The sequence below is a fragment of the Crinia signifera genome, chromosome 1 (assembly GCF_055691185.1).
Source record: "Crinia signifera chromosome 1, ASM5569118v1, whole genome shotgun sequence".
Classification (NCBI taxonomy): Eukaryota; Metazoa; Chordata; class Amphibia; order Anura; family Myobatrachidae; genus Crinia; species Crinia signifera.
This window is the reverse complement of record NC_139217.1, coordinates 177,242,715-177,266,439: the sequence shown is the minus strand read 5'-3', so window position 1 is coordinate 177,266,439 and position 23,725 is coordinate 177,242,715. Positions and strand designations below refer to the sequence as shown.

General features: G+C 42.9%; 1 protein-coding gene across 1 annotated transcript in view; it reads left to right on the top strand.

Annotated features, from left to right (window-relative positions):
• The window catches only part of ENPEP (glutamyl aminopeptidase), a 66,088-nt gene extending 47,384 nt beyond the window's left edge, over positions 1-18,704 (top strand). Inside the window, exons 13-20 of the mRNA XM_083178062.1 lie at positions 5,379-5,434; positions 8,498-8,648; positions 14,164-14,237; positions 14,336-14,437; positions 15,014-15,184; positions 15,275-15,418; positions 15,507-15,588; positions 18,454-18,704. Of these exons, the coding sequence (XP_083034188.1) occupies positions 5,379-5,434; positions 8,498-8,648; positions 14,164-14,237; positions 14,336-14,437; positions 15,014-15,184; positions 15,275-15,418; positions 15,507-15,588; positions 18,454-18,603 (930 nt within the window). The 3' untranslated portion in view covers positions 18,604-18,704. The remainder of the gene's footprint in view (positions 1-5,378; positions 5,435-8,497; positions 8,649-14,163; positions 14,238-14,335; positions 14,438-15,013; positions 15,185-15,274; positions 15,419-15,506; positions 15,589-18,453) is intronic.
• Positions 18,705-23,725: the final 5,021 nt, after the last annotated feature.

Genomic DNA, 23,725 nt, shown 5'->3' with positions numbered 1-23,725 from the left:
TGTGGTGAATTAGGTGTATATTCTTACAGTCACAATTTAACTGAGGGCTTGTGCCTATACAGTAGGTGGCAACTAGTGAGAACTGCCACTTCTCCTCTAGCTCCACGCTGCTGTCAAAGGCAGAATTGGTCGCGGCTGGATAGTGAAAGGCTAGATGGGTTGCGGCATGTGAATATTTAGTGCCGCTTGTCCCCTATCTGCCTAGGAATATCACACGCTAACTAGACTTGTAATTAGGCTGTGCAGAGTCAGACGAGCAGCGGCGAGTCTCATACAACGCCGTCCGTCTCACCGTCTGCTCTAAATGTAAGCGCACTGTCAGTGACAGTCAAGTCGGGCAGAGCTGGACGGACTGCGGCGTGTTCGATACAGCGCCGTTCGTCCCCTGTCTGCTGAGGAGTTTAGTCCGCTACGGTGTAGACGTCACACACCGTGCGGCTAAGGAGCGTGAGAGCAAGCCCAGTGGAAACTGGCGTTCGCTCTATCCTAACCGCAGCACTGGTACACATTCAAAATACAATAATCATGGGGAAGGGAAGAGGGAGTCACACACTGACATTCGGTCAGTGTACACTTCGCAGAGTGAGCTTCATCAGGACTCTGCGAAGTGTACACTGACCGAATGTCAGTGTGTGACTCCCTCTTCCCTTCCCCATGATTATTGTATTTTGAATGTGTACCAGTGCTGCGGTTAGGATAGAGCGAACGCCAGTTTCCACTGGGCTTGCTCTCACGCTCCTTAGCCGCACGGTGTGTGAAGTCTACACCGTAGCGGACTAAACTCCTCAGCAGACAGGGGACGAACGGCGCTGTATCGAACACGCCGCAGTCCGTCCAGCTCTGCCCGACTTGACTGTCACTGACAGTGCACTTACATTTAGAGCAGACGGTGAGACGGACGGCGTTGTATGAGACTCGCCGCCGCTCGTCTGACTCTGCACAGCCTAATTACAAGTCTAGTTAGCGTGTGATATTCCTAGGCAGATAGGGGACAAGCAGCACTAAATATTCACATGCCGCAACCCATCTAGCCTTTCACTATCCAGCCGCGACCAATTCTGCCTTTGACAGCAGCGTGGAGCTAGAGGAGAAGTGGCAGTTCTCACTAGTTGCCACCTACTGTATAGGCACAAGCCCTCAGTTAAATTGTGACTGTAAGAATATACACCTAATTCACCACACTCACGGGTGTTATTAACCCTTGATTAACCATCAACCTGGGCTACAGCAGTCTAGCCTTCTCTTCCCCAGGCAGAGGTAGCGACACAGATAGTGGCAGATCTGTAGAGCCGCTTACTCAGTGGGGAATATACCACACTGTGTTAAGGGCATAATATAAAAGAGCCTTAGATTGTAGGCTACATAAGCCAAGTGTACACATCTCAAACTACCAACAGGCAATAAAGTGAAACATTAACACTACATATACCGCATTGTTCTTTGCCTGTTTACTTTACTGAGGGGATTCCAAGGGAATTGGGCCACACTGAATGAGGATAGATTCTTTATCCTCTTTTAAAAACACTGTCTGTGTTATATGTTTCACTGTTTGTCAATATTTCGCCGCTTTGTCTTTTAATTAATAAATCAAATAAAGGTTAAATTTTATGTCTATAATTTTGCATATTAGGTGCACCACATAGAAGACATTCTTCTCTTTTTCTTGTTTGAATTATATGGTATTTATTATCATATACAGAATTGCTTCTTCTAGGTGTTTTGTTTGAAAATTAAAGATACCAACATCCTTTATATTAAAAAAAAAAAAACCTTCAGAAATATTAGGACTTATTTCTAGTTGGGGTGGCTTTTGCTCATAATGTTGTATTTGCATTAAAAAAAAATATATATATATATATATATCGATATATATATATATGTGTGTGTGTGTGTGTGTGTGTGTGTGTGTATATATATATATAATTTTTTTTTTTTTTAGGAAGGCTTTCTGCCAAAAAATTATTATTAGAATAAAACCATCCTGCTAATTTTGAACCAAAGATTTACTTTTGCATTCTGAAACCAAAGAATGCACCATATCCTGGTAAATACAGGGAGGGAGGTTATCAGCTGAGACAATTCCTGGCAGGAAAGGACTGGGGGATAGTGCAGCAGTGTTAGCAAATGAGAAATCAGCACATGATGATAGCATGCACATTGATTATAAAATCAACCAGGTTTGCCCTACCAAAAAGAAATAGAGAGGAACAGTTTATCTATCTTAGTTAAAGTCACAATTTCCATCAACAATGTGTACATAGTGTTTTGCAGTAAAGCCATTTTTGGTTGTTATGGCTGCAAGTATTTATTTGTTCTAATTACAAAAAAAAGTGCATTGAACGGAGTCACTCACCAGTCTTAGGCCCCTTTCACACACTCCGGCTCCTGCCGGGCGGCGAAACCCCGCATGGCCAAGAAGCCATGCCGCACGTAGAAGCTTAGAATGGTGGGAATGGCCACAGCCCGGCAGCCGTCCCTTCCAGTGGTGACATCCGGCTGTGCCCGGGCCATGGCGGTCCAGTGTGAATGTACACAATCATGTCCATTATTAAATTCTGTGTACGGCACAGCTTTTGGCTGTGCGGGGTTTCGCCGCCCGGCAGGAGCCGGAGCGTGTGAAAGGGGCCTTACAGTCCAGTATTAATATAAAGTGCATTGAACGGAGTCAGTCTTGAATGTAGAAAAGTTTTTGAATCAGTCAGCATGGCAGAGGTTAATCAACATTTCAGTCCACCATCAAGATTTCATACGGAATATATATATATAAATATATATATATATATATATATATATATATATATATATATATATATATATATATATATATAGGAAAACAAGCAGGCTGCGCTAGTCCTTAGTAAATCACTTCTTTCAAGTTTTTAAACTTACATGTACGTGAGCTGATATATTTTATAAAAGTGAATTGAATTTTACCGCTCATTGTGCGCTTGTCTCCTGTTTCTTCGCTTATATATATATATATATATATATATATATATATATATATTAGTAAGCCCGCTCAAAGCAAAAACTTTAAAAGCTAGTTTGCTACCTTCTGTGTGAGAAAGAGATGTAGTTTCACTCTCTGCCAGCAGATGGTAGTGTTTCAGCGACTCACGGACACTACACACATAGGGGGAGATTCTCTAAAGCTTACCGCAGCGGTCCGAGGTCCTTTTCCTCCCCGAACACTGCACCGCATATTCTGTGTGCTCCGTCGTGGGGGAGCGCTCTCTGCATTTATGCATCCTGAAGTGTTTCTCTGTGCGCGCGCCTCCCCATTCATTAGCATAGGGCAGACGCGCACATCATATTCTCTGTGCCCCGCTGCGGTATTCCCCACTGCTTATTTATTCGCCTCCTCACACTGGCGAAGAGTTACTTTAGGGCTGCTGAATTTTGTGCAATCCTGGAACTGTGTAATTTCTTTTATTTGTTATCCTCTATGAGGCATTTCTTATATAGGTTTATTAAAGTTTTATTTCTTTATTTTTAAGTGTTGTACTAATTGTTTGCTCAGGTCTTTTTTTGAATCTTTGGGGAACGATGTGTCTCATGAGGTGTGAGAGGTATATTTTTATTTTATGAATAAATATATATAGATATACATGTAGCCTAAAATACCTGCTTTTACGGTCTCTTATTTATTGCTGAGAGTGCCGCACCTCCTCCAAAACATGTTTATGCTATTCTAGTGGGGGCACCCAGCGTAGATATCTACACATATTATAGTGCTTGTTGCCGGTCTTCTCCTTACATATATATATATACTGTCTACCCGCCCTGGCAGACAGACGCGCACACTTAAATCACTGTGCTACTCAGCATCCGGAAGGTGCTAGTGCGCATGTCCGCTCAGCACACAGCGGGCGCATGACACCGAAGCCGGGGATCGCAGAGGGGTCAGTTACCGCAAACAGATTGCGGTAGCTGAAAAGTTAGAGAATATGGAGAAGTGAGGAAGTCTAACGGCACGTAAATGTGCCGAAAAACCCGCGGTAAATAAACAAATTCGCCTCGAATATAAGAGAATCCCGCCCATATATAGGTGATACATATATACACCACAATGGGAAAAGACTGAAAAAGTCCTTACAAAGCAACGCAATATTTCAGCTTGTCCAACACTTGAGGAGTCCTTCCTAAAAACTTAAAAAAAAACACAACCATAGTGCAGACTTGGGTGTATTGTCACTGGAGGGAGTCTCTTACATAGAGGAGGATCGAGTCTCTTATGTAGAGAAGGATCCATCCATCATAGACTGATGATTCCTTGCTCCACTCTGAAATTGAATGTGATGAGATGATGCACCTACAGTAGCAGTGATTGGAGCTCATGGAGGGCTGCTTGTCATTGGGGGCTCCCTGCTGCTGTGACCTCCGGTGCTCTAAGGTGAGCTGCCACTTTGCAGCATTATGTTACTGCATTGGGGTTTAACGGAGCTGCATTGAGCCCTGATGACTGGCAGCCCTTAAAGGAGAACCAATCAATGGGCGCTGGGTAGCCGAGTATGTTTTATTTTTATATTTATTTTTTATACGGTGATCAGCCTGTGTTTCCATCAGCCATACATCTGATCACACGGACCGGGTCCCCACACAGCTTTCAGAAGCTGGCCTTATTATCATAGGCCTCACTACAGGTTTTTTTTTAAATTGCCCATATCGCATTTCCCATTATGAATATAGGAAATGTGATTTGGTTACTTTGCAGTTTGAAGCAGTTATTCTCAAAAAAATGCATTTTGGTGATCCTAAAATAATGTGAATAGAAGAAACCATACAAACACACAGATTTCCCCTAGGGGAATACAGGCACTGAGATGGGACAAATTTCCAAGCTGCTGTACTATGTGGGGGAGTCAGTCCCACTAAAGAAAGTATAAAAACAGAAGCAGAACTTGCAGTGCTATTTTGAGGAGGAATTAAAATACATGGGATATGGAAAAAACAATTTACCACGGCTTTTGACGGCAATATTACAAGGTTCCAGAGGTCATACATAGGAACAGGATATTATTCCATCTTTAACATCATTGCAAGAGACTGCACCTTTCTAATATGTGATTTTAATATGTATTCATATTATTGATTTTATGTTTTGTAATACATTCTATTAGTATTAACCACTTAATAAATATTTTTTTTCCATATCCCATGGTATTTTAATTCCTCCTCAAAATGGCGCTGTAAGTTCTGCTTTTGATACCCATATAAGAATGCCCACATTTTGAAAGCAGCAATACTTTACAAGGTTAATTTGCAATACAATAGGTATTACGGATTCACGAGTACCAAACCTTTGGAATAATATATTTTTATCTGTACTTTTGTTTTCCCTTTAACCCACTAACTCTTTATTTATATTTTATATATAGGCTTTAACTGCAGCAGATCGAGCTGGATTAATTGATGATGTTTTTGCCTTAGCTAAGTAAGAATTATGTTGCATTGTTGTATTTCTGTTATTGTTTGCTTTTTGTATTGTAGATCCCAGCCAAAAAATTTGCACATTATAAATAGAGAATCATCTATAATACACATTCAGAGTAAAGTGGTCGATTTATTATTTTTTTTCCCAAATTTAATTCATAAAAACTTTTTTATGTTAAACCGAAACAACCAAATAAGCAAGTTGTACATAATTACATTATTTATGCAAGTATTTTCATAAATGTTTAAGATGCCGGGCAGATTCTAAGGACAATCAACAAATAAGAGAAGAAGGCATTTCTGTGATGTCTCAAACCACAGGCTGATGCAAAACCATTTCTGTCTGCCAAATACAACATTTGGATAAGGGCCCCAGGGACAGAGAATGACAGATTACCCTTACAAAGACATGTCACACATTACGAAGTACAGAGTGTGGCCTGGAATTTCTTTCTAGACTTTTGATAATTATTGACACAAATAAGGAAGCAGGCTCCCTGTAACAGATTATATTTAGATCCCTATTGTCAAGGATTAGCATTTCAGTCACCCAAGAGATGGTTAGTCAGTCCGGCATAACAGGACGAGGGGGGGGGGGGGGTAAAGACCCCCCCCCCTCCCCCATCATCTATGCTGCATGTCACATGTCACTGACAATATTTACCAATATTGTTCACTGTGTATGCGCAATATCATGTGCCTGGGCTTGTGGGTATGTGGCTTCATGGTTAGTGCCAAGAGTGCTTAATAAAAACAATTTAATTTATACAATTATTTTCTCCAGTAGAACTCAAAGTCAGAAACATAGAAATAAACCACAAACCACAAAGACATAAAAACACAATTCCTAGAATGTTCAGTAAACATAACATACATCATTTTGGGTAATACATTCTATGGCTTATATATTCCACCATTGAAAGGTACCAGGTAAGGCAGCCATCTTGGAATAGGCTGCACCTAGAAGAGATGACACAAAATGGGGTTGTCACAAAGACCTAATTCTAGGAGTTGGGTACTAACATACCACCAGAACCATATATTTTTCATCCAATCCACAAGTGCTCCAGGAAAGGCAGCCAAGCTAGGCGCACTACAAAGGTTACATTGTATGAGATAAGAGGTACACTGAAACCCAGGCGAATATGAGCAATCTGATACTTGAAGTAATCACATATCTGTTGTAGTTGTCTACCTTTCATAAGACTGACTGTAGCAAATTGCTCTATGCTTGCACCATATCAGTAATTAACCACTGTGCAGCCAGACTGAGCTGTATCCTCTGAGTGAGTCCTGTATTAGCATACACTATGCATATTGAGGTGTGTGTCCTGTCTCAGTGCATATGCTATGCAAATTGGCCCTGATTCTTAGTTGTACACAATGCCAATATTTACGCAGTAAATGCCTTAAAACTGCACTGAACACCAGTCAAGATACTTTAATGATATTTAAAATGTTATTGATAGGTACTGTTTTTTGGAAGTAACAGGGAGTGCCAGCAAACTTTCTCACATCTCAGCATACAACCACGATCTGTGTAGCCATAAAGTTACTCTGACCAAAACCGCTTATGTGAACACAGATGCTGAGATTAGTAAAGCCACTAGTGGGCATCTAGATTAATTTCCATGCAGCATTAGCAGGTTTTCCTGCATTACCTGGATCGCAGCTGCAAATGCAGTAGTGCACAACTGTGAATCTGGCCCATTGAGCTGTATACCCAGTTATAGTTAAATGCAGTGTACCATCTCTGCATTATTTGTATGTTTGCTCCATGGTAATGTAGATTTGCTTCAGCTTGGTCCAAATTATACTGGTATTTTAAATGGCTTCTAATGCTGCTTTCCCACTGCCTACCCGGGTAAAGTCCCGTTTTTTTTAAACGTGTCTTTACCCGGGTAATAGCCACAAAGACCCTTTCCCACTGCAGCTTTTAAACGTTAAAATAACGTTTAAAAGCAGTTTTTGTCCCATTCACACTTACCCGTGTAAACCACAAAGCAACACGTTTAAACTCTCTAGTAAACCTTGCCTGTCATTAAAAACATCACATGCACCAATCATGTTCTTAACCTTTATTATTATTTCTAAATACCGTTTAAAACCCTTTCCCATTGCCAAAAAAACGGCTCTTACACGGTAAAAACACTGCTTTTTACCCGGTTAACAAATACCGGTATTTGTTACCCGTGTAAAGGAACCTGGAGCTTTCCCACTGCAGCTCTAGCCGTTTAAAAAGGCTAAAAAAACGGCATTTTACCGTGTAAAGCCTGCAGTGGGAAAGGGGCATGAATTTACTCTGGTTTGTGTTTATATGTGCATGGTAGAGGAATTAAATTCTGAGCTCCAATGGGGCATTCTCTGATTGTATGACTCTAGGGGCGGGATGTATTAATATACTTCGCCGCCCGGCCGCCGCAATGCCAGCACATATGTACTAACATATGCTGCAGGCATCGCGGTGCGGTGATGGAGACCCCCCACGATACCTGTACTGTGGTGTGCAGGGGGTCTCTGTCACCTCCCAGCCGCCTCCTGCTCCCTTCATGCCGGGACAGCTCAGCGTGGCTGTCCCCGGCGCCTCCTCCTCCCCCCTGCAGCTGGAAGGACGTCTGGCTGCGTTGCTAGGGGGAGGAAGGGTTTATCTTCCGGGGTCCTGGAGGACCTGCAGGAAGGTAAGCTGGGAGAATAGGGGGGTGGGCGAGGCGGCGGAGGCGGCAGGCAGTGCAAAAGAAGCCCATAGGTGGCGATACCCTACTATGCGGTAACGAGGCGGCAGGGTATTAGTACATATGAAAATGCGGTACAACAGGGGTTTTTCCGCATTTTTGGCTTATTACATCCCGCCCTATGTAATATATTTGTATTGTTCTTCGTGAATAAATGTATGATCGTGCAAAATTCTTCTTTGCCATGTGCCCAATTATTGTCTTTTGCTGTTAGATTCTATCATTCTGGTTCTTTACAGTTACCTATGTAGGCCTGCTGCTTGGTGAAGCAAATTGTGTATTTATGATCCTGACATTATAATAATTCCTGTTTGTGATTTTCTTACCCTCAGTGCTGAATTATTAGATTACAACAAATCTTTTGATGTAACAAAATATCTTCATAAAGAGAAAGATTATGCTCCCTGGAATAGAGTGAACTCCGTTCTCGCCTACATAAATGATATGCTAGAAGACGATGATACTATCTATCCGAAGTTCCAGGTACATGTTCAGCTTTAAATAGTCCAAGCAGAAATATTTGCCATGGGCTATGCTGTTATATATATTGGAATGTAAATTAAGAACAGAAGATCAAAAGAGAAACTGCTAACATAAATCTGATTGTAATTGTATCTCTGCAATAGTTTCAACTCTTCTGCAATGCCCACACAGAATGTCAGCACACCCTACATAGGCATTAGTATGGGGGGTATGTTCACTTTGTTGGATGAAAGATAAATGACAATTTGGGATATGTTAATATTCCTTACTTAAAAAACCATCATTATCCATCTGACAACTGTAAATTTCCCCTTTCACACAAATGCTTATAACCCAGGCTTTTTTCCAGTCTCTTATCTTTGCGTGTACAGAAATGACCCGGGTTATACCCAGGACCGACCCATGTCTCCTGTAGTGTAGAAGGAAAAATCCTGGTCACAATGACCCGGGCCATACCTAAAAAGGATCCTATTGACAGGAACATGATGTGCATGAAGATTACATCATCTTGAAGTGGATTTATAAAGAAATGGATTGTTGATGTCATGTGCTTTAAAGCACTCAACAATAAAAATGAATTTATATACAGATTTACCAAATTACATATAAATAGAAACACCAAGCACAATGATTATTTGTTTTTACCCCAAAAGTAGGCCAACCTTTTAAGCTGGCCATACACTTGAATGATATCAGGCCCAAATGTACAATGGGTCATTTGGCGGACAGGGCCGGTGCAAGGCATCTAGGCGCCCTAGGCAAACCTACAGGATACCGCCCCCCCCCCCCCCCCATAGAGGGAGGAAGCACCACCTTATAAAAAAATAACTGCCACCATCAGTGGCGTAACTATAAATTTTGCTCCCCCCTGCCAAAATGTTTGTGGGGCCCCCCTCCCCACACCCCACCTCCACTGCATATATGGAAAATTATATATACACAGGTCTGGTTTGCATATCAATGCTGATATACAGACCACACTGTGCTAGTAGCACTACAGCAGACAGCGACAACCCAGGCAGGGAAGAGGAACTGGAGGGTGCTAGAATGAACAATATATATATATATATATATATATATATGCATATACATACATATAGAGTGCGAGATTTATGTAATATATATATATATACATACATACATACAGTGGTCAAAGTGGAAATGTGGGGGTATGCTCTGGAGAAGAGGGCGTGGCCACGTAAAATGAGCGTGGTCATGCAAACGGTTGGGTGTCCTTAAGTGTAATGTACCACAATATAAACAAGGAATGTTGCATAATTCCCACAGAATTAACCAAAATTCACATTATTATTAGTGACAGTGGGCTTGGAGAGAGGGAGTGAGATGATAGGTGGTGTGAAGACAGGGGGGTGAGAGGATGTGGGGCGAGGTGACAGGGAGAGAGAGGGGGGTGAGGTGACAGGGGGCATGGTGAGCTAAGGTAATGTGGGATAAGATGAAAGGGGGTGAAATGAGAGGTGGTGCAGTAACATTGTTCTCACCAGAAATCCGTCCCAGGACGCTGATGCTGTAGAGAAGGGTCTTTATGCCGGCAGCTGCTGGATCCCTGCTCCCTGTGGTTAGGGTTATAGGGTGCGTGTGGTTAGGGTTATAGGGTGTGTGGGTTGGTTTATAGGCTGTGTGTGTGTCTGGGGGGAAGGGGTCCTGATGACCCTGCAGGTTTTAGCCCCCACAGTGGTCGCTACTAATCTTTCCCTGCTTTGCTTGAAAAGAGCTGGTTGTGGGGGTGATCAGGATGCCAACACCAGAATACAGACGACCGGCATTCTGACTGATAAATCAGTTAGGGCAGGCTAGTGTGTGGCCAGGGAAGGGGTAGGTTTTGGCCCTATTGGGGGAACAGGGTTAGGCTGGGTGGTGCAAGAGTTATAGGCTGCTGCAAGGGAGGGTTTGGGTACATACGGAGCCCCCAGTACACACTGTGTTATGCAAAAGTCCCCTCCCCCATGTCACCTCCAAGACACTGCATTATGCACACCCCCCCCATACCACCCCCCCCCTGAACACACTTCATTATACACAGGCCCCCTCCCCCATGTCACACCACTCAGTACACAGGCCCCCTCCCCCATGTCACCTCCAAGACACTGCATTATGCACAAGCGAGCCCCCTCCCCATGTCACCCCCAGTACACTACATTATACACAGACACCCTTTCCCCATGCCACCCACGCAGTACACACTTCATTATACACAGGCCCCCTCCCCCATTTGTCACTCCACCTAGTACACAGGCCCCCTCCCCCATGTCACCTCCAATACACTGCAAAATGCACAGGCCCCCTACCCCATTTGTCACCCCACCCAGTGCACATTTTACTATACACAAGCCCCCTCCTCATGTCACCCCCACGTAATAACAATTCCCACCTGACATCTGTGTTTCTTCCTCTGCAGAGCAGAGACCGCCTGCCAGGCCAGTTTGTGGTGAAAGATGACTCAGATGAGGCAGCTTGCCTTGCTGAGCACATTCATTTCAGCCCTGCCAGACAGACGACGACGAGGAGCTGGAAGTAAATGCTGGGCTGAGGCTGAGCCTGGTAGGCGGAGCCAGCCCCAGTAAAGGGAAGCTGATGCTGTGGCTGGAGTATGGTTCACTGCGGGAGCCGGGGACATGTTCCTCTGGCAGTCTAACCACCGGACTTTGCATGCGCAGAAGCACGCTGCCGATTGCTCCAATCGAGGCAGCAGTGAGTCAGCCTGCGGGTGGGGGCTGGAGCCCAGCACCCACACTGCCACTCGCTCCCACAAGCGGCAGCCGGGGCTGCCAGCCTTACGCAAGCCCCCCCCCATAGACGGAGGATTGACGCTGTCTTCCCAGCGGGGGGGCAGGGGCTGCCGCCCGCCGCCGAAGTTTCCCTCTGGCTGCTGTAGGCCTGATGACCGGGCACCTGACTGACTACTGTCTGTCAGCGGCTGTCAGCGCAGCAGGGTGGGCGGGGGGGGGGGGGGGGAATAATTACTCACATAATAGCTGCACTTGTTGCTGTAGAGTCTGCAGTGCAATTTTTAAAGGAAAAGAAAAAGAGTCTGCAGTGCAGGCAGCTTCCTCTAGTTGTTCCTCTCCTCTGCGGACTGCGCGGTAGCGTGCGTAGTAGCTTCCTGCTGCTCCAGCTCACTACCGCCCTCCAGTGGCCGGCGCCCTAGGCAAATGCCTAACCTTGCCTAGTGGTGGCGCTGGCCCTGTTGGCGGATTGTTTGTATACACTGATCTCAGCTCTCTGACTTAACCAACTTCCCCCGCATTTCCAACCACATTCATATCTCATTAAGATTTATGCTTTCTTCTACAGCTTGACCTTTTCTCATGACAAACAGTTGTACTCTAAATCTTTAGCATCCTCATAATTGTACTATGCATGCTTCCTCTTAGCCACTCCTCCCTTGAAAATCTCTTCAGTTACTTCAACCTCTAGTACCATCTATATGCTGATGACACCTAAACCAACCTTAGTTCCCCCCGGACCTTTTTCTTTCCATTGTTTCTCATACCAATAACTCCCTTTCTGCCATTTTCTGAAACAATGTGAACAAAACACTCATTGCTTTCTCGCTTTCAGGATCCCTCCACCTTCTCCTCTTCCTCTGTGTGTTAATTACCCTCTCTTCTGCTCTCTCCTTCTCCCTCCGCATTCAAACTAATCTCAGTCCTGCTACTTCCACCTCCTTAAGGGCCAGATGTATCAAGCTTCAAAAGTGATAAAATGGAGAGTGATAAACAGCCAGCCTATCAGCTCCTACCTGTTATTTTTCAAAGCCAGCCTGTGACATGGCAGGTAGGAGCTGATTGGCTGGCTGTTTATCACTCTCCATTTTATCACTTTTGAAGCTTGATACATCTGGCCCCAAGATCTCTAGGATTCTAGGATTTCCTCCCACATTCATGCACCCATCACCTCCCGTCTTGACTACTGTAGATTTTCTGATATCCCACTATGTCGCCTGTCCGCACTTCTGTCTATCCTTAAGATTTTTCTATCTTGTTTTCTTCTTTTGCTGTATGACTTTTGAGTCCCCCTCTGCAACCTCCTTCACTGGTTACCTATTCTTTACAGAATGCAGGTTAAACTTATTACATTTAAATATAAAGCTCTTAATCACTCCTTCCCACCTACATCTTCATCCTCATGTTTTCATTGTCTCTCCCCCTCTCTGCTCTTCCTCTGACCGCCGCATCACATCTTCTCTGATCACTTTCTCCCACACCCACCTCCAAGATCCTCCCTCGGCACCCTACCCCCTCTGGAGTTTGACTTCTTCACCAAGTCCATATTTCTTCCAGACTCTCCAGTTTAACTTCCCCCTTCAGACACACCTTGGCACTAAAGCTTATCAGTCGTTCTCTTAATGCCTCTTCCACTTCTTGCTCCTACCAACATTGTCTCCTTTCCAGCCCACCATACAAATGTTTACCACTTTCTTATAGAATATAATATTTTGGACAGTGCCCTGTTGTTATTGATTTGCACTTTACCACCAGTACTCCACTAATACTCCTTGTTTCTCATCTACTTCTCCCTTCTGTTTCTGGCATTATCTGCTGCTCGCCCGCACAATGGGCCTTATTTTAGTTCACTCTTTCTGACAGAATGCTTCTTAGATGGACAAAACCATGTGCACTGCAGGTGGGGCAGATGTAACTTGTGCAGAGAGAATTAGATTTGGGTGGGGTTTTACTTCAAAGTGAGCTCTATATTGCAGTGTAAAAATAAAGCAGCCAGTATTTACCCTGCACAGAAACAAAATAACTCACCCAAATCTAATTCGCTCTGCACATTTTACATCTGCCCCACCTGCAGTGCACATGGTTTTGTCCACCTAAGAAGGTTTTTGTCAGAAAGAGTGAACTAGAATAAGGCCCAATGGGTATAAGATAAGTCCGAGCTGTTGTGCCCCTTACGATTCATCACAAACTGCATACTCTAGCTACAGTGAGTTGCTCCACCCCTTCACCTTGTCACTCACAATGTTTGCGTTTATGCTCTGTTGTGCATTGTATTCATGCCTTGTTCTTACGTATAACATCTATATGGTTCTGTATACAAGATATTAGAGCACGATTCAGACCTGATTGCACGGCTGCAAATTTGCATGGCCAGCATTTAGTTAAGCGCCGCCCCGCTCGAGTGAAATACAGCCTTGAGAATTTATGTGCTCACAAGTCATTTCAGGCACCATGAAGCCCTGGACTTATTCGCCGATGCGATGGAAAAAGCCATATCCAGCCTGAGGGCACGCCTAGGGATTTCCCATACACTCCCACTAAACGGCGTTTCCACCCACAAACACCGGCTTCCTGTCACTCACCTTGCGAACAGTATACATAAAGATATAGTTGCAGGTTTTCATCACAGGCGTAATGCGAACCGTACGCCTGCGCAGTCCATCGATAATCATGTGTCAAGTGAATTTGCAGCCTTGCTGGGGACTGAATTGGGCCCTTAGACAAGTTACAGACTGACTGGCCATGATACTATATATGGTATATTTCAGGAATATTTACGCAGACAAATTGGACAAATCGTGGATGAGCTTGGATGGGATGATAACGGCACCGATGTGGTGAAGTAAGTAAATGCTAGCCTAATAATATTGTAGCATTTACAGTAGTAAACTGTATCTTAGGATGATACCTATCATTGTTTTGCTATGATTCATTTTTCAGGATTATCCGACCTATGGTATTGGGACTTGCTTGCAGGATGAGAGAGCCTGTTGCACTTCAAAATGCGTTAAGGCGTTTCAATGAGTGGAAAAATGGCAACAGGTAAAATATTGGATACATAAACGCTAGTATGATACTTTTTTATTCCTATATTGCCACATTTTGTCCTCTTTATATCTGTCAGGCCTCTGAAAAATCATGCAACACTTTCCAGGGCACTTTACGGAGCATAACTACTTTCCAACGTTTTCATGGTCTTCTGCAAAATGGAATTGCAGCTAGCTAGGTATCATAAATTGCCATGATTTAGTTGGGGCACCTCTTTGCTGGACTCAGATCCTGGTACGGTGCACCCAGAACACCCTCTTTCGGTGCCCCTGCTTCCGGTGATATCATGCTGACACTAGGGCAGGTGCAAAGGCTATGTGATATTCTTTTCATATACTGTATGAATACCATTTACAGAAGCATTTTGGGAGATGGTTTTAGGACAGAAATCGAAACAGAAACTTTGGAACTATGCCAAACTAAATAAAAAATGAATAATGCCTTAAGAGAAGCTATGGAAAGTCCAGCAAAATATACTTTTTCTAAATGTATTAACATTTTAGACTTTAAAACACAAGTCAGTAGTGTGTCTTCTAAACATTCTCATCAATGCATTGTTTGTACATATAGAATTCCGGTGAATCTCCGGCAGCTGGTATACCGCTATGGGCTGCAGCAGTCTAATGACGAAGAATCTTGGCAGTTCATGTTCCAACAGTATCTAGACACTCCATTAGCACAAGAAAAAGAAAAACTACTACAAGGACTAGCATCGGTGCACAGCATCCCAATTCTGGACAGGTCAGCTGCGAACTTTTCCTACTGCCTTGTGTTTTCCAATTGCATTTATCCACCAACTACAACAATGTTATTTTCTTTATTTCCCTTAAGGTATCTCAAAACTCTTTACGACACCAATCTTATTAAGTCACAGGACACACTGAACGTCATTTATTACATATCTGTATACAGCAAGCTTGGAAAACAAATGGCTTGGGACTGGGTGCGCATTAACTGGGAATATTTAGTCAACAGGTACTTTGAGCTTTCTTTGTGAGTTTCTTACATTTTGGTTTATTTTTCTTATTTCATAAAAAGAAAACGATGTTATTTTTTCTCATAGATATACTATCAATGACCGAAACCTTGGCCGTATTGTTTTAAGAATATCAGGGTCATTTAATACGGAAACCCAACTGTGGCAGGTAGGTTAACTTTTAAGACAATAATTATTATATTCTCTTGCCTCGTATGGGCTCACCCTGTTGTATGGCATAGGTACTTTGTGAAAAATTTGGACTCATCTTTTTGCATTTGGAGGAGTCAGTTAGGTGCCCTCAGTACCCATCATTGCAAAGTGATTTAGGTACTATGCGGATACACAGGACCCTTTCTGTACGTGCATGAATAAGTCCTACCGAATAGGATGCAGGCTGACATCAGACTGTCGGTTATGGACAGTCTGGTGCTGTTTAGGGGTGGCAATGAGCTCTGTTTGGAAAAAACCCAGGCATGTCGGCACCGTTTATCAGTGGGGTAGAGGCCAGAGATGGCTGCCACAGGACGGAGATTTCCTGGCCTCTGCAATGGCACCATGGGTGCTGTAGTCCACCCGATGGTGTAGCAGTGATCTAATGCTGCATATAAGATGATGGTCAGATCACTACTACAGCGAATTCCGGGATGACGCTCCAACAGTCAGTATCCCGACTGCCAGTGCTCCGACAGGGGGGATACCGACTCACAGGGGCTATTCTCCCTTGTGGAGGTCCATGACCCCCATAGAGGGAGAATAGAACATGTGGCGAGCATAGCAAGCCACCGAGCCCGCAGCGTGGTGAGCGCAGCAAGCCGGCAAGGGGCTTCTATGCGCTTGCCCCCCTGTCGGAGCACCAGCAATTGGGATACTGACCATCGGGATCCCCCCTGTCAGAGCGCCATACCACACCCACTGCAGCAGGAGTCTCCTGCTGCATTACCATACAGCACTATTGCTGCAGTGATAGCTACTCCAACCACATCTGAATGAACCCCTTTGTTGGATAACTGCAACTGCAGGCAGATCAGGTACTGGTCATCTGTCAGCGGTGTGCTTGCATTGGGTCTGACAAACATCAAGCCAATTTACTGATAACAATAGCAAACAAATAAAAGCATCCTCATTTAGGAAATTAATATAGTATACTATCGTGGTCAACCTTGATACACTGCAATCCTCATATTGCTATACTGTTTATAATTTTTTTCTCTATTTACTTTATTTATTGTCAAGTTATACATTCGATGTGACACAATATATGAGATCTGTATGTCACTGGTAACTTAATGGGTTCTAAATCAAAGTGTTCATCTTGTTCTTAATATTGTGATAAAGAACTTTTTTCTGCTTTTGACTTACAGCCTATTAAATGGTAAAGTATGTTGTATGTCGCCATCATGAGGTGGCTGAGAAACTGAAAAAAATTGCTTTGCACACAGTACTTTCATTGACATACACTCCTTTGAGTAGCAGAGGTCAGATTTTCTTATGCTATGTAAAACTTCATTTAAGATTTCACTATGTTACAGGAAAGAACAAATGTTGCATTTCAGTAGCATCTCCGCTTACATCTAAAGAGACAGACGTGTATGGTCTTTCTGACAATACTTTGCAAGATATCATAACTGTGTGTATATGTGTGTGTGTAGGGTGTCCAGGCACACTGCAAGACGTGTACCACTTTTCCATACTGGCAAATATGTGCAATGCACGAACATATACAGGCACTTTCTATCCATTTCTGCACCAGGCTCTTGGTAATTAAAGGGGGATGTTCTAACATCCGCGCCCCCTTACCGCCCCCCTATCCCCGCCCACCTCTTTCATAATTATCGCATATGCACTAACATATGTGATAATTATGGCAAAGGACAGCTCTTGCGTTAAGAGCTGTCCTTTACGGTGAGTCAGCGGGTCTCCTCCTCCCTGCAACCGGAAGAGGATCAGTGCAGGGAGGAGGAGGTCACAGGTCCGGGCAGCAAAGCTCTGTGCTGCCCGGACACAGGTGAGGGGGGGGTTAGTGCATCCCAAAATGCGGTAAAAACCCTGATAACAGGGTGAGATTCTCTAAGCTAAAAATGCGGTAAAGTCACAAGAGATAAGAATGTTAAGGACACTGACTTCATTGGTTCCATTTCGCTCTTGTAGTTTAAGGCCCCCACAGACTAGAATGATTTTTTGGCCGATTGTCCGATTTCCGACCGTTCGTCCGATTTATCGATAATCGGCAATAATCGGCAGATATATAGGACAATTGGTCGGAAATCGGACAATCGGCCAAATAATCGTTCTAGTCTGTGGGGGCCTAGATTTTGTAGTTTAATTTGATTGTGAGTATATAAAGTCACTTTCTTGCATATATTGTGCATATATAGCACAAAATGAGCATCATTAATCTGATGGCTGGGATCAGATAAGTGATACTGTAACTCTGAGAATGTGCAAATAGGATATTTTGTACATCTGAATAGGCTCTCCAAGTAACCACTTAACCAGAAGTGCCTCTCCAGATGCAGAGTATCCACCCCTTGAAGTTGATTAGAATATTCCAGCCAGTCAGCTCCTAATTGCCATGTTACATACTGGGGGAAATTTACTAAGATGTGTATTCTACTTCTCATGTGATGTTGCTATGGGCAACCAATCATATCCTGTCTTTTATCTTCTAGAGGGTGCTAAATAAATAAGTAGATTCTGATTGGTTGCCGATAGCTACATCACATGTGAGGTAGAATACACATCTTGGTAAATTTCCCCCACTGAAACATGACAGTTAGGGGCTGATTGGTTGGTGGCTTGTCGCTCTCATTTTATCATTTTTCAAGGCTAAACATCTGGCCCATCGTCTGGCCATAATGTAAATATGGAATTGTGCAGTTTAAAGAATATTATTAAATATAAAGAACAATCTGTAACTGTAATATGTTACTTTCATTTGATTAAACAGGAATCTAGAATCACTTAAATACATTTAAAATGTATATTTTATTTCTCTAAAATGTTTGCATCATTTGTTCTTTTTATCTTCTAGATGGAAAATTTCTTTGAGAGATATCCAGAAGCCGGGGCAGGAGCGACCCCAAGAAAACAAGCACTTGAAACTGTCAGAAACAACATTGCCTGGGTTAAAAATAACAAAGATGGCATCAAGTCTTGGTTGGATGCAAATGTTGCCCCCTAATTTTAGCACCATCCCGAACATCAACAGTTTTGCTTATTTATGTGGGAACATCCAACCTTGGTACTCCTGATGTTTAGCTCTCCTCATTTAAAAAATAAAATTTGTGAAAATAGGCAATGAGACCAATCTCCCAAAACAACTAGATATGCCCATGCACCAAATCCAGCAGGATATTACTGCCATTTACCTGACAGAACTTTGTCTGTCTGTCACAGTGCATGTGAGAGTATATTTTTTGTCATTTAAAACATTCTTTTGGATTAAGTTTTTCACTTGGTGTAGTTTTTAGGTTTTAATGGGTGGCTGCAAATATCCCAATCTTATAGCATGTTGTCAAATCTGTCTGGGACTTCGTCTTCCTGTTCATCACATTTGTGGCAAAGTAAAGTTGTGTTGCTATTTATCTAAGTCCCAGGGATGCAGAAAGGCCGGAAGGTCCCTCTGAGTTTGGTGGCTGCTAGAAAATTATCCTCCATTAGCTGCCTATTACGTGTTTCTGACTGGTCACATCAAATGTGACCACGTCGGTGAAAGCCCAGTCTGGTGCAGTCACATCTGATGCAACCAAGCCAGGAAAGTGGTTAACAAATTTACTGAAAATAACACTCTTAATAAGTCACCAACTATATCACATTGTCTCAGAAGTATTTTGCTGTTAGCCCATCAGATAAAATATTAATTGGTCTTCCTAAGTCTTACATTGGGAGTGATTATATTTTTAAAGCTGCCTCAATGTCAACGTGCACCATTTTCCCACAACTGGATTCCCCCAAAGAGTTCAATTAGACATAATCTAAGGCAGTGGTAGCCAACTCCAGTCCTCGAGAGCTACCAACAATTCACATTTTCCAGACAACCTAGCTGCTGCAAAGGTGCACTCATTACTAGCAGAAACATTTTATAAGATCCACAAGTGGATCTAATTACTTCACTTGTGAATCTGTGAGGAGATCTGGAAAACATTAACTGTTGGTAGCTCTCGAGGACTAGAGTTGGCTACCCCAGATCTAAGGTAACAGCAATAATTATGTAACTGACTGATAAAAAAATAAAATCCTCTAAAAGTGTAAATATATGTCTTTTATAGTGTATACCACTCATAACCAAATGTGTTTAGTAAATTATGTAAGAGATTAAAAATGTACAATTTGGGTTGCCACCTAAGGCAGCAGAATGATTATGCTAGAGGCTTCGATAAAATATAGCCCAGCCTTTATAAGAGCTCACCTAAAATGGTGCTTTCAGTTGTAATCTTATTTAAGAAAAAAAAAACCTAGATCGCATTTCTTAGTGTTTTATTAAGATGTATATATTCTTAATCTTGAAGGTGGAGTATTTTAATTATCCAATATTAATCATGATTATTAGCTTTCGTTTGTTTTTGATCCAAAAAAATGTGCCTTAGGATTGTAGCACCATTATATATGAACGTCCATTTGTATTTTAAAAAAAATTCATGAAAATGTAGCCATCTGTCTAATAGTAACTTGTGATGTCACTGAATAATGCCCCCCAGCGATGTCACTAGTTCTTTGTGTATTGATAGAATGAATGTTGGATGGACACTCACTGTGGGGTAAATGTATGATGCTTTGAGAAGGGGTATCTATCCCCATGAAGAACATTATGTGTAAGGTGATAATTATCCAGCCAATCAGCTCATATATGTTAATTGGCAGTTAGGAGCTGATTGGCTTGAGCATTATCACCTTGCACATAACATTTTTTATGGGGATAGATACCACTTCTCCCTCCTTCATACATTTACCCGTGTTTGTGTGTGTGTGTGTGTGTGTGTGTACTTTGTAACTTTTAAAGATGTCCATTCATAGGGGTAAATTTACTAAGATGGGAGTTCCATTTCAGATGGGATGTTGCTATGGGCAACAAATCAGATTCTATTATCTTCTAAAAGGTGCTAAATAAGAAGTAGATTCTAATTGGTTGCCCTTAGCAATATCTCCTATGTAATAGAACTCCCTTCTTAGTGCATAAATCCATTAGAGCTAACTCACTTCCAGATATTGGGCCAGATGCACTAAGCTTGAGAAGTGATAAATGGAGAGTGCTAAAGCATTTGACAAATGACAGTTGACAGCTGAATGGTTGATGGTTTATCATTTTCCATGTTATCACTTTTCAAGCTTAGTACATCTGGCCCACAAGAGCAGCGGGAATCTGATAACTGAGACTGCTGTCATTCAGGAAAAATCTCCTTCAACCAATATTAATTAATATTTTGACTCACTGGAGTTTGTACTGTGTCTACAGCACTGATTGTCACATTACGAACTGCTGTGAGTTAAAAGAGGATTCGGTTTACAGGTTAAATCAGGGATGGGGAACCTTCGACCCTCCAGCTGTTGGAACTGCACATCCCAGCATGCCTTGTTACAGTTTTGCTATGTGGCCATGCTACAACTGTTGCAAGCCATGCTGGGATGTGTAGTTCAACAACAGCTGTAGGGCCGAAGATTCCCCATCCCTGGGTTAGGTTAGGTGTAAATAAAAGTTGTGTGCTAAATCACATTGTCGACTGTCAATATTATGTTCGTGTTGGCATTCCAAATTTCAACATTCTGAATGTTGACCTAATATACTACATCCACTTAATCTGCCAGTTTGCCTTAAAATCTCGTATGTTTTGCCTGAGACTTAAACTTTCTAAGCTTTACGCCTTTTGGTATAAGGAATATGGAATGGTATATTCTTTTTAAGCCATGAGTGTAAGCCAAAGCTAATGCCCTGCTTACTTATTTCTTTTATTTGTTTATCATTGAAAATTGACGTCAGAATCACATTTTTGTATATATAGTGTTATACAGTGTGTGACATGTCTAATATTTGCATTTATCTAGAAAAAACTCTGAAACTGCAGTATCACCTTGTGATTAATAGTCCCTCAAATTATGAAAATCACTGAAATAAATATTTTCAATAATTACACACATTATTCAGCCATTATTTGTAATAATATAAGTACCCATATTGTTGCATCACATTATTATTTATAATAATAATGAAACACTTGTGACTTGACATAAGTGTAAACGGTAGTGGCGTCGGAATGGGGTGGCAAGGGGGCAGCTGATTCCCCCCAAACATTAGAGAGGCACTCTTTGAATGAGGAGCGGCCAGGGAGGATGACCCACCGCAGCAGCAGGCTTTTATGTCCAGTGGAGCTTCCCCTTGATGAGCCTGGTGCACAGTAGTGAAGAAACACAAAATAAATTGAAATTCCCAGCAGCCCTTGCTGCAGTGACCTGTAGTTTATTTACAGTGTGCAGTCAGTGCCATGCCAGCAGCATGATCAGGGGAGGAGACCTCCAGCACCAGCCTAAGCCAACCTAAATGGTGAGTGTGACTCATGGCAGAGCACTGTATATGTGTGTGTGTGTGTGTGTGTGTGTGTGTGTGTAACTGCTAAATATTGTGACTGTATGTGTATGACTAAATGTGTGTGTTTCTGTGTAACAATATGTGTATGAAATGAGTGTGTGCAGGTGTATGACTATGTGTGTGAAAGTATATGTGCATGTGTATAGGTGTGTGATTTTAACCTTCCCCTCCTACAGCCTAACCCTAACCTCCCATCCTGCAGCCTTACCAATCCCTGCCTCAGCCTAACCTACCCTCACGCAGCCTAACTTTAACTTCCTCTCCCACAGCCTAACCCACCCCTCCCACAGCCTTTCCCTAACCTTCCTTCCCACAGCCTTACCCATCCCTCCATCTGCTTAACCCTAACCTCCCCTCACACAGCCTAACCCTAACCTCCCCTCCAGCAGCCTTACCCATCCCTCCCTCAGCCTAACCGTAACCTACCCTCACGCAGCCTAACCCTAACTTTTTCTCCCGCAGCCTTACCCATCCCTCCCTCCATCTAACCCTAACCTCCCCTCACACAGCCTAACCTCCCCTCCCACAGCCTTACCCATCCATCCCTCTGCCTAACCTCCCCTCACACAGCCTAACCCTAACCTCACCCCCGCAGCCTTACCCATCCCTTCCTCCGCCTAATCTTAACCTCCCCTCACACAGCCTAAGCTCCCCTCCTGCACCCTTACCCATCCCTCCCGCAACCTAACCTTAAACTCCCCTCCCACAGCATAACCCTAACCTCCCCTTTTGCAGCCTAAGGCTGGGGGGGGGGGGGGAATCCTGTGCTGATCGCTTTGCTTAAGCAAGATTGCTCAGCACACATCGCGGCATGTGTGGTGCACCCGCAATGTGTACTAAGCAATCTAAGCAATCTGTGCTCAGTGGGGTTTTGACTGTCTTATCCTGTGGGTAATGGTGATGCACGGGACCCTTATTTCGGTCATCATTTGTATAAAATGTTCAATTGTGAGAAGCCTATCAGATTTGGATTCAAGGCATGGTGTCTGTGTTCTGCAGATGGTTACTTGTACTAACCTTATTGTATGGAGGTGCTTGTATACACAACATAACGTTATGATTGTGGGTAAAAAAAAGCATGTCAGTATCAATTTTCCATTGCTGATCAAGGATTATAATACCAACATGGCAGGCGTAGTCCTTCACAATAATGCAATTTAGGCAATTACTGAGTTGGTATTTGCTCAAAGAAGTGGTGGTGGCCACTGTTCACCAATACTGTGTCAAACATGATGGTAAATGTTTGGAAATTAAATGTTTTGGCAGAAAAAATTTAGGAAAAAAAAACAGCTCTTATCACAGCTGGAATTCAGAGATGTAGTCACTTGAACACTTTTATTGACAGATCATCTGGTTGATAGGGAGACTGAAAAAAAGGTGAAAGGCCAAGAATAAGTGTGCCACATGTCATTGTGTCATTGGTAGGGATTGGTATGGAAGCCCGATTTAGAATATTTTCGCCATCAGCAGGAGGGAGCTAGATGGTTCCCCTCCATTGATGGCACAGGATAACCTAAATTGTGTTTATTTTTTTTCCTGAAGGTGCTGGGATACAGAGCATAGATCCTCCTCTGACACCCCAAAAGCTCCGCCTCCAAGTTCTGATCGGCCCAAGGGCCAGTCAGTCAAAGAAAATGGACGTCCATCGACAGTTAAAACCATTGATGGTCATCCGTTACATAATATGCTGCCATCGATGGCCATTTGTACTATCATCATCAAT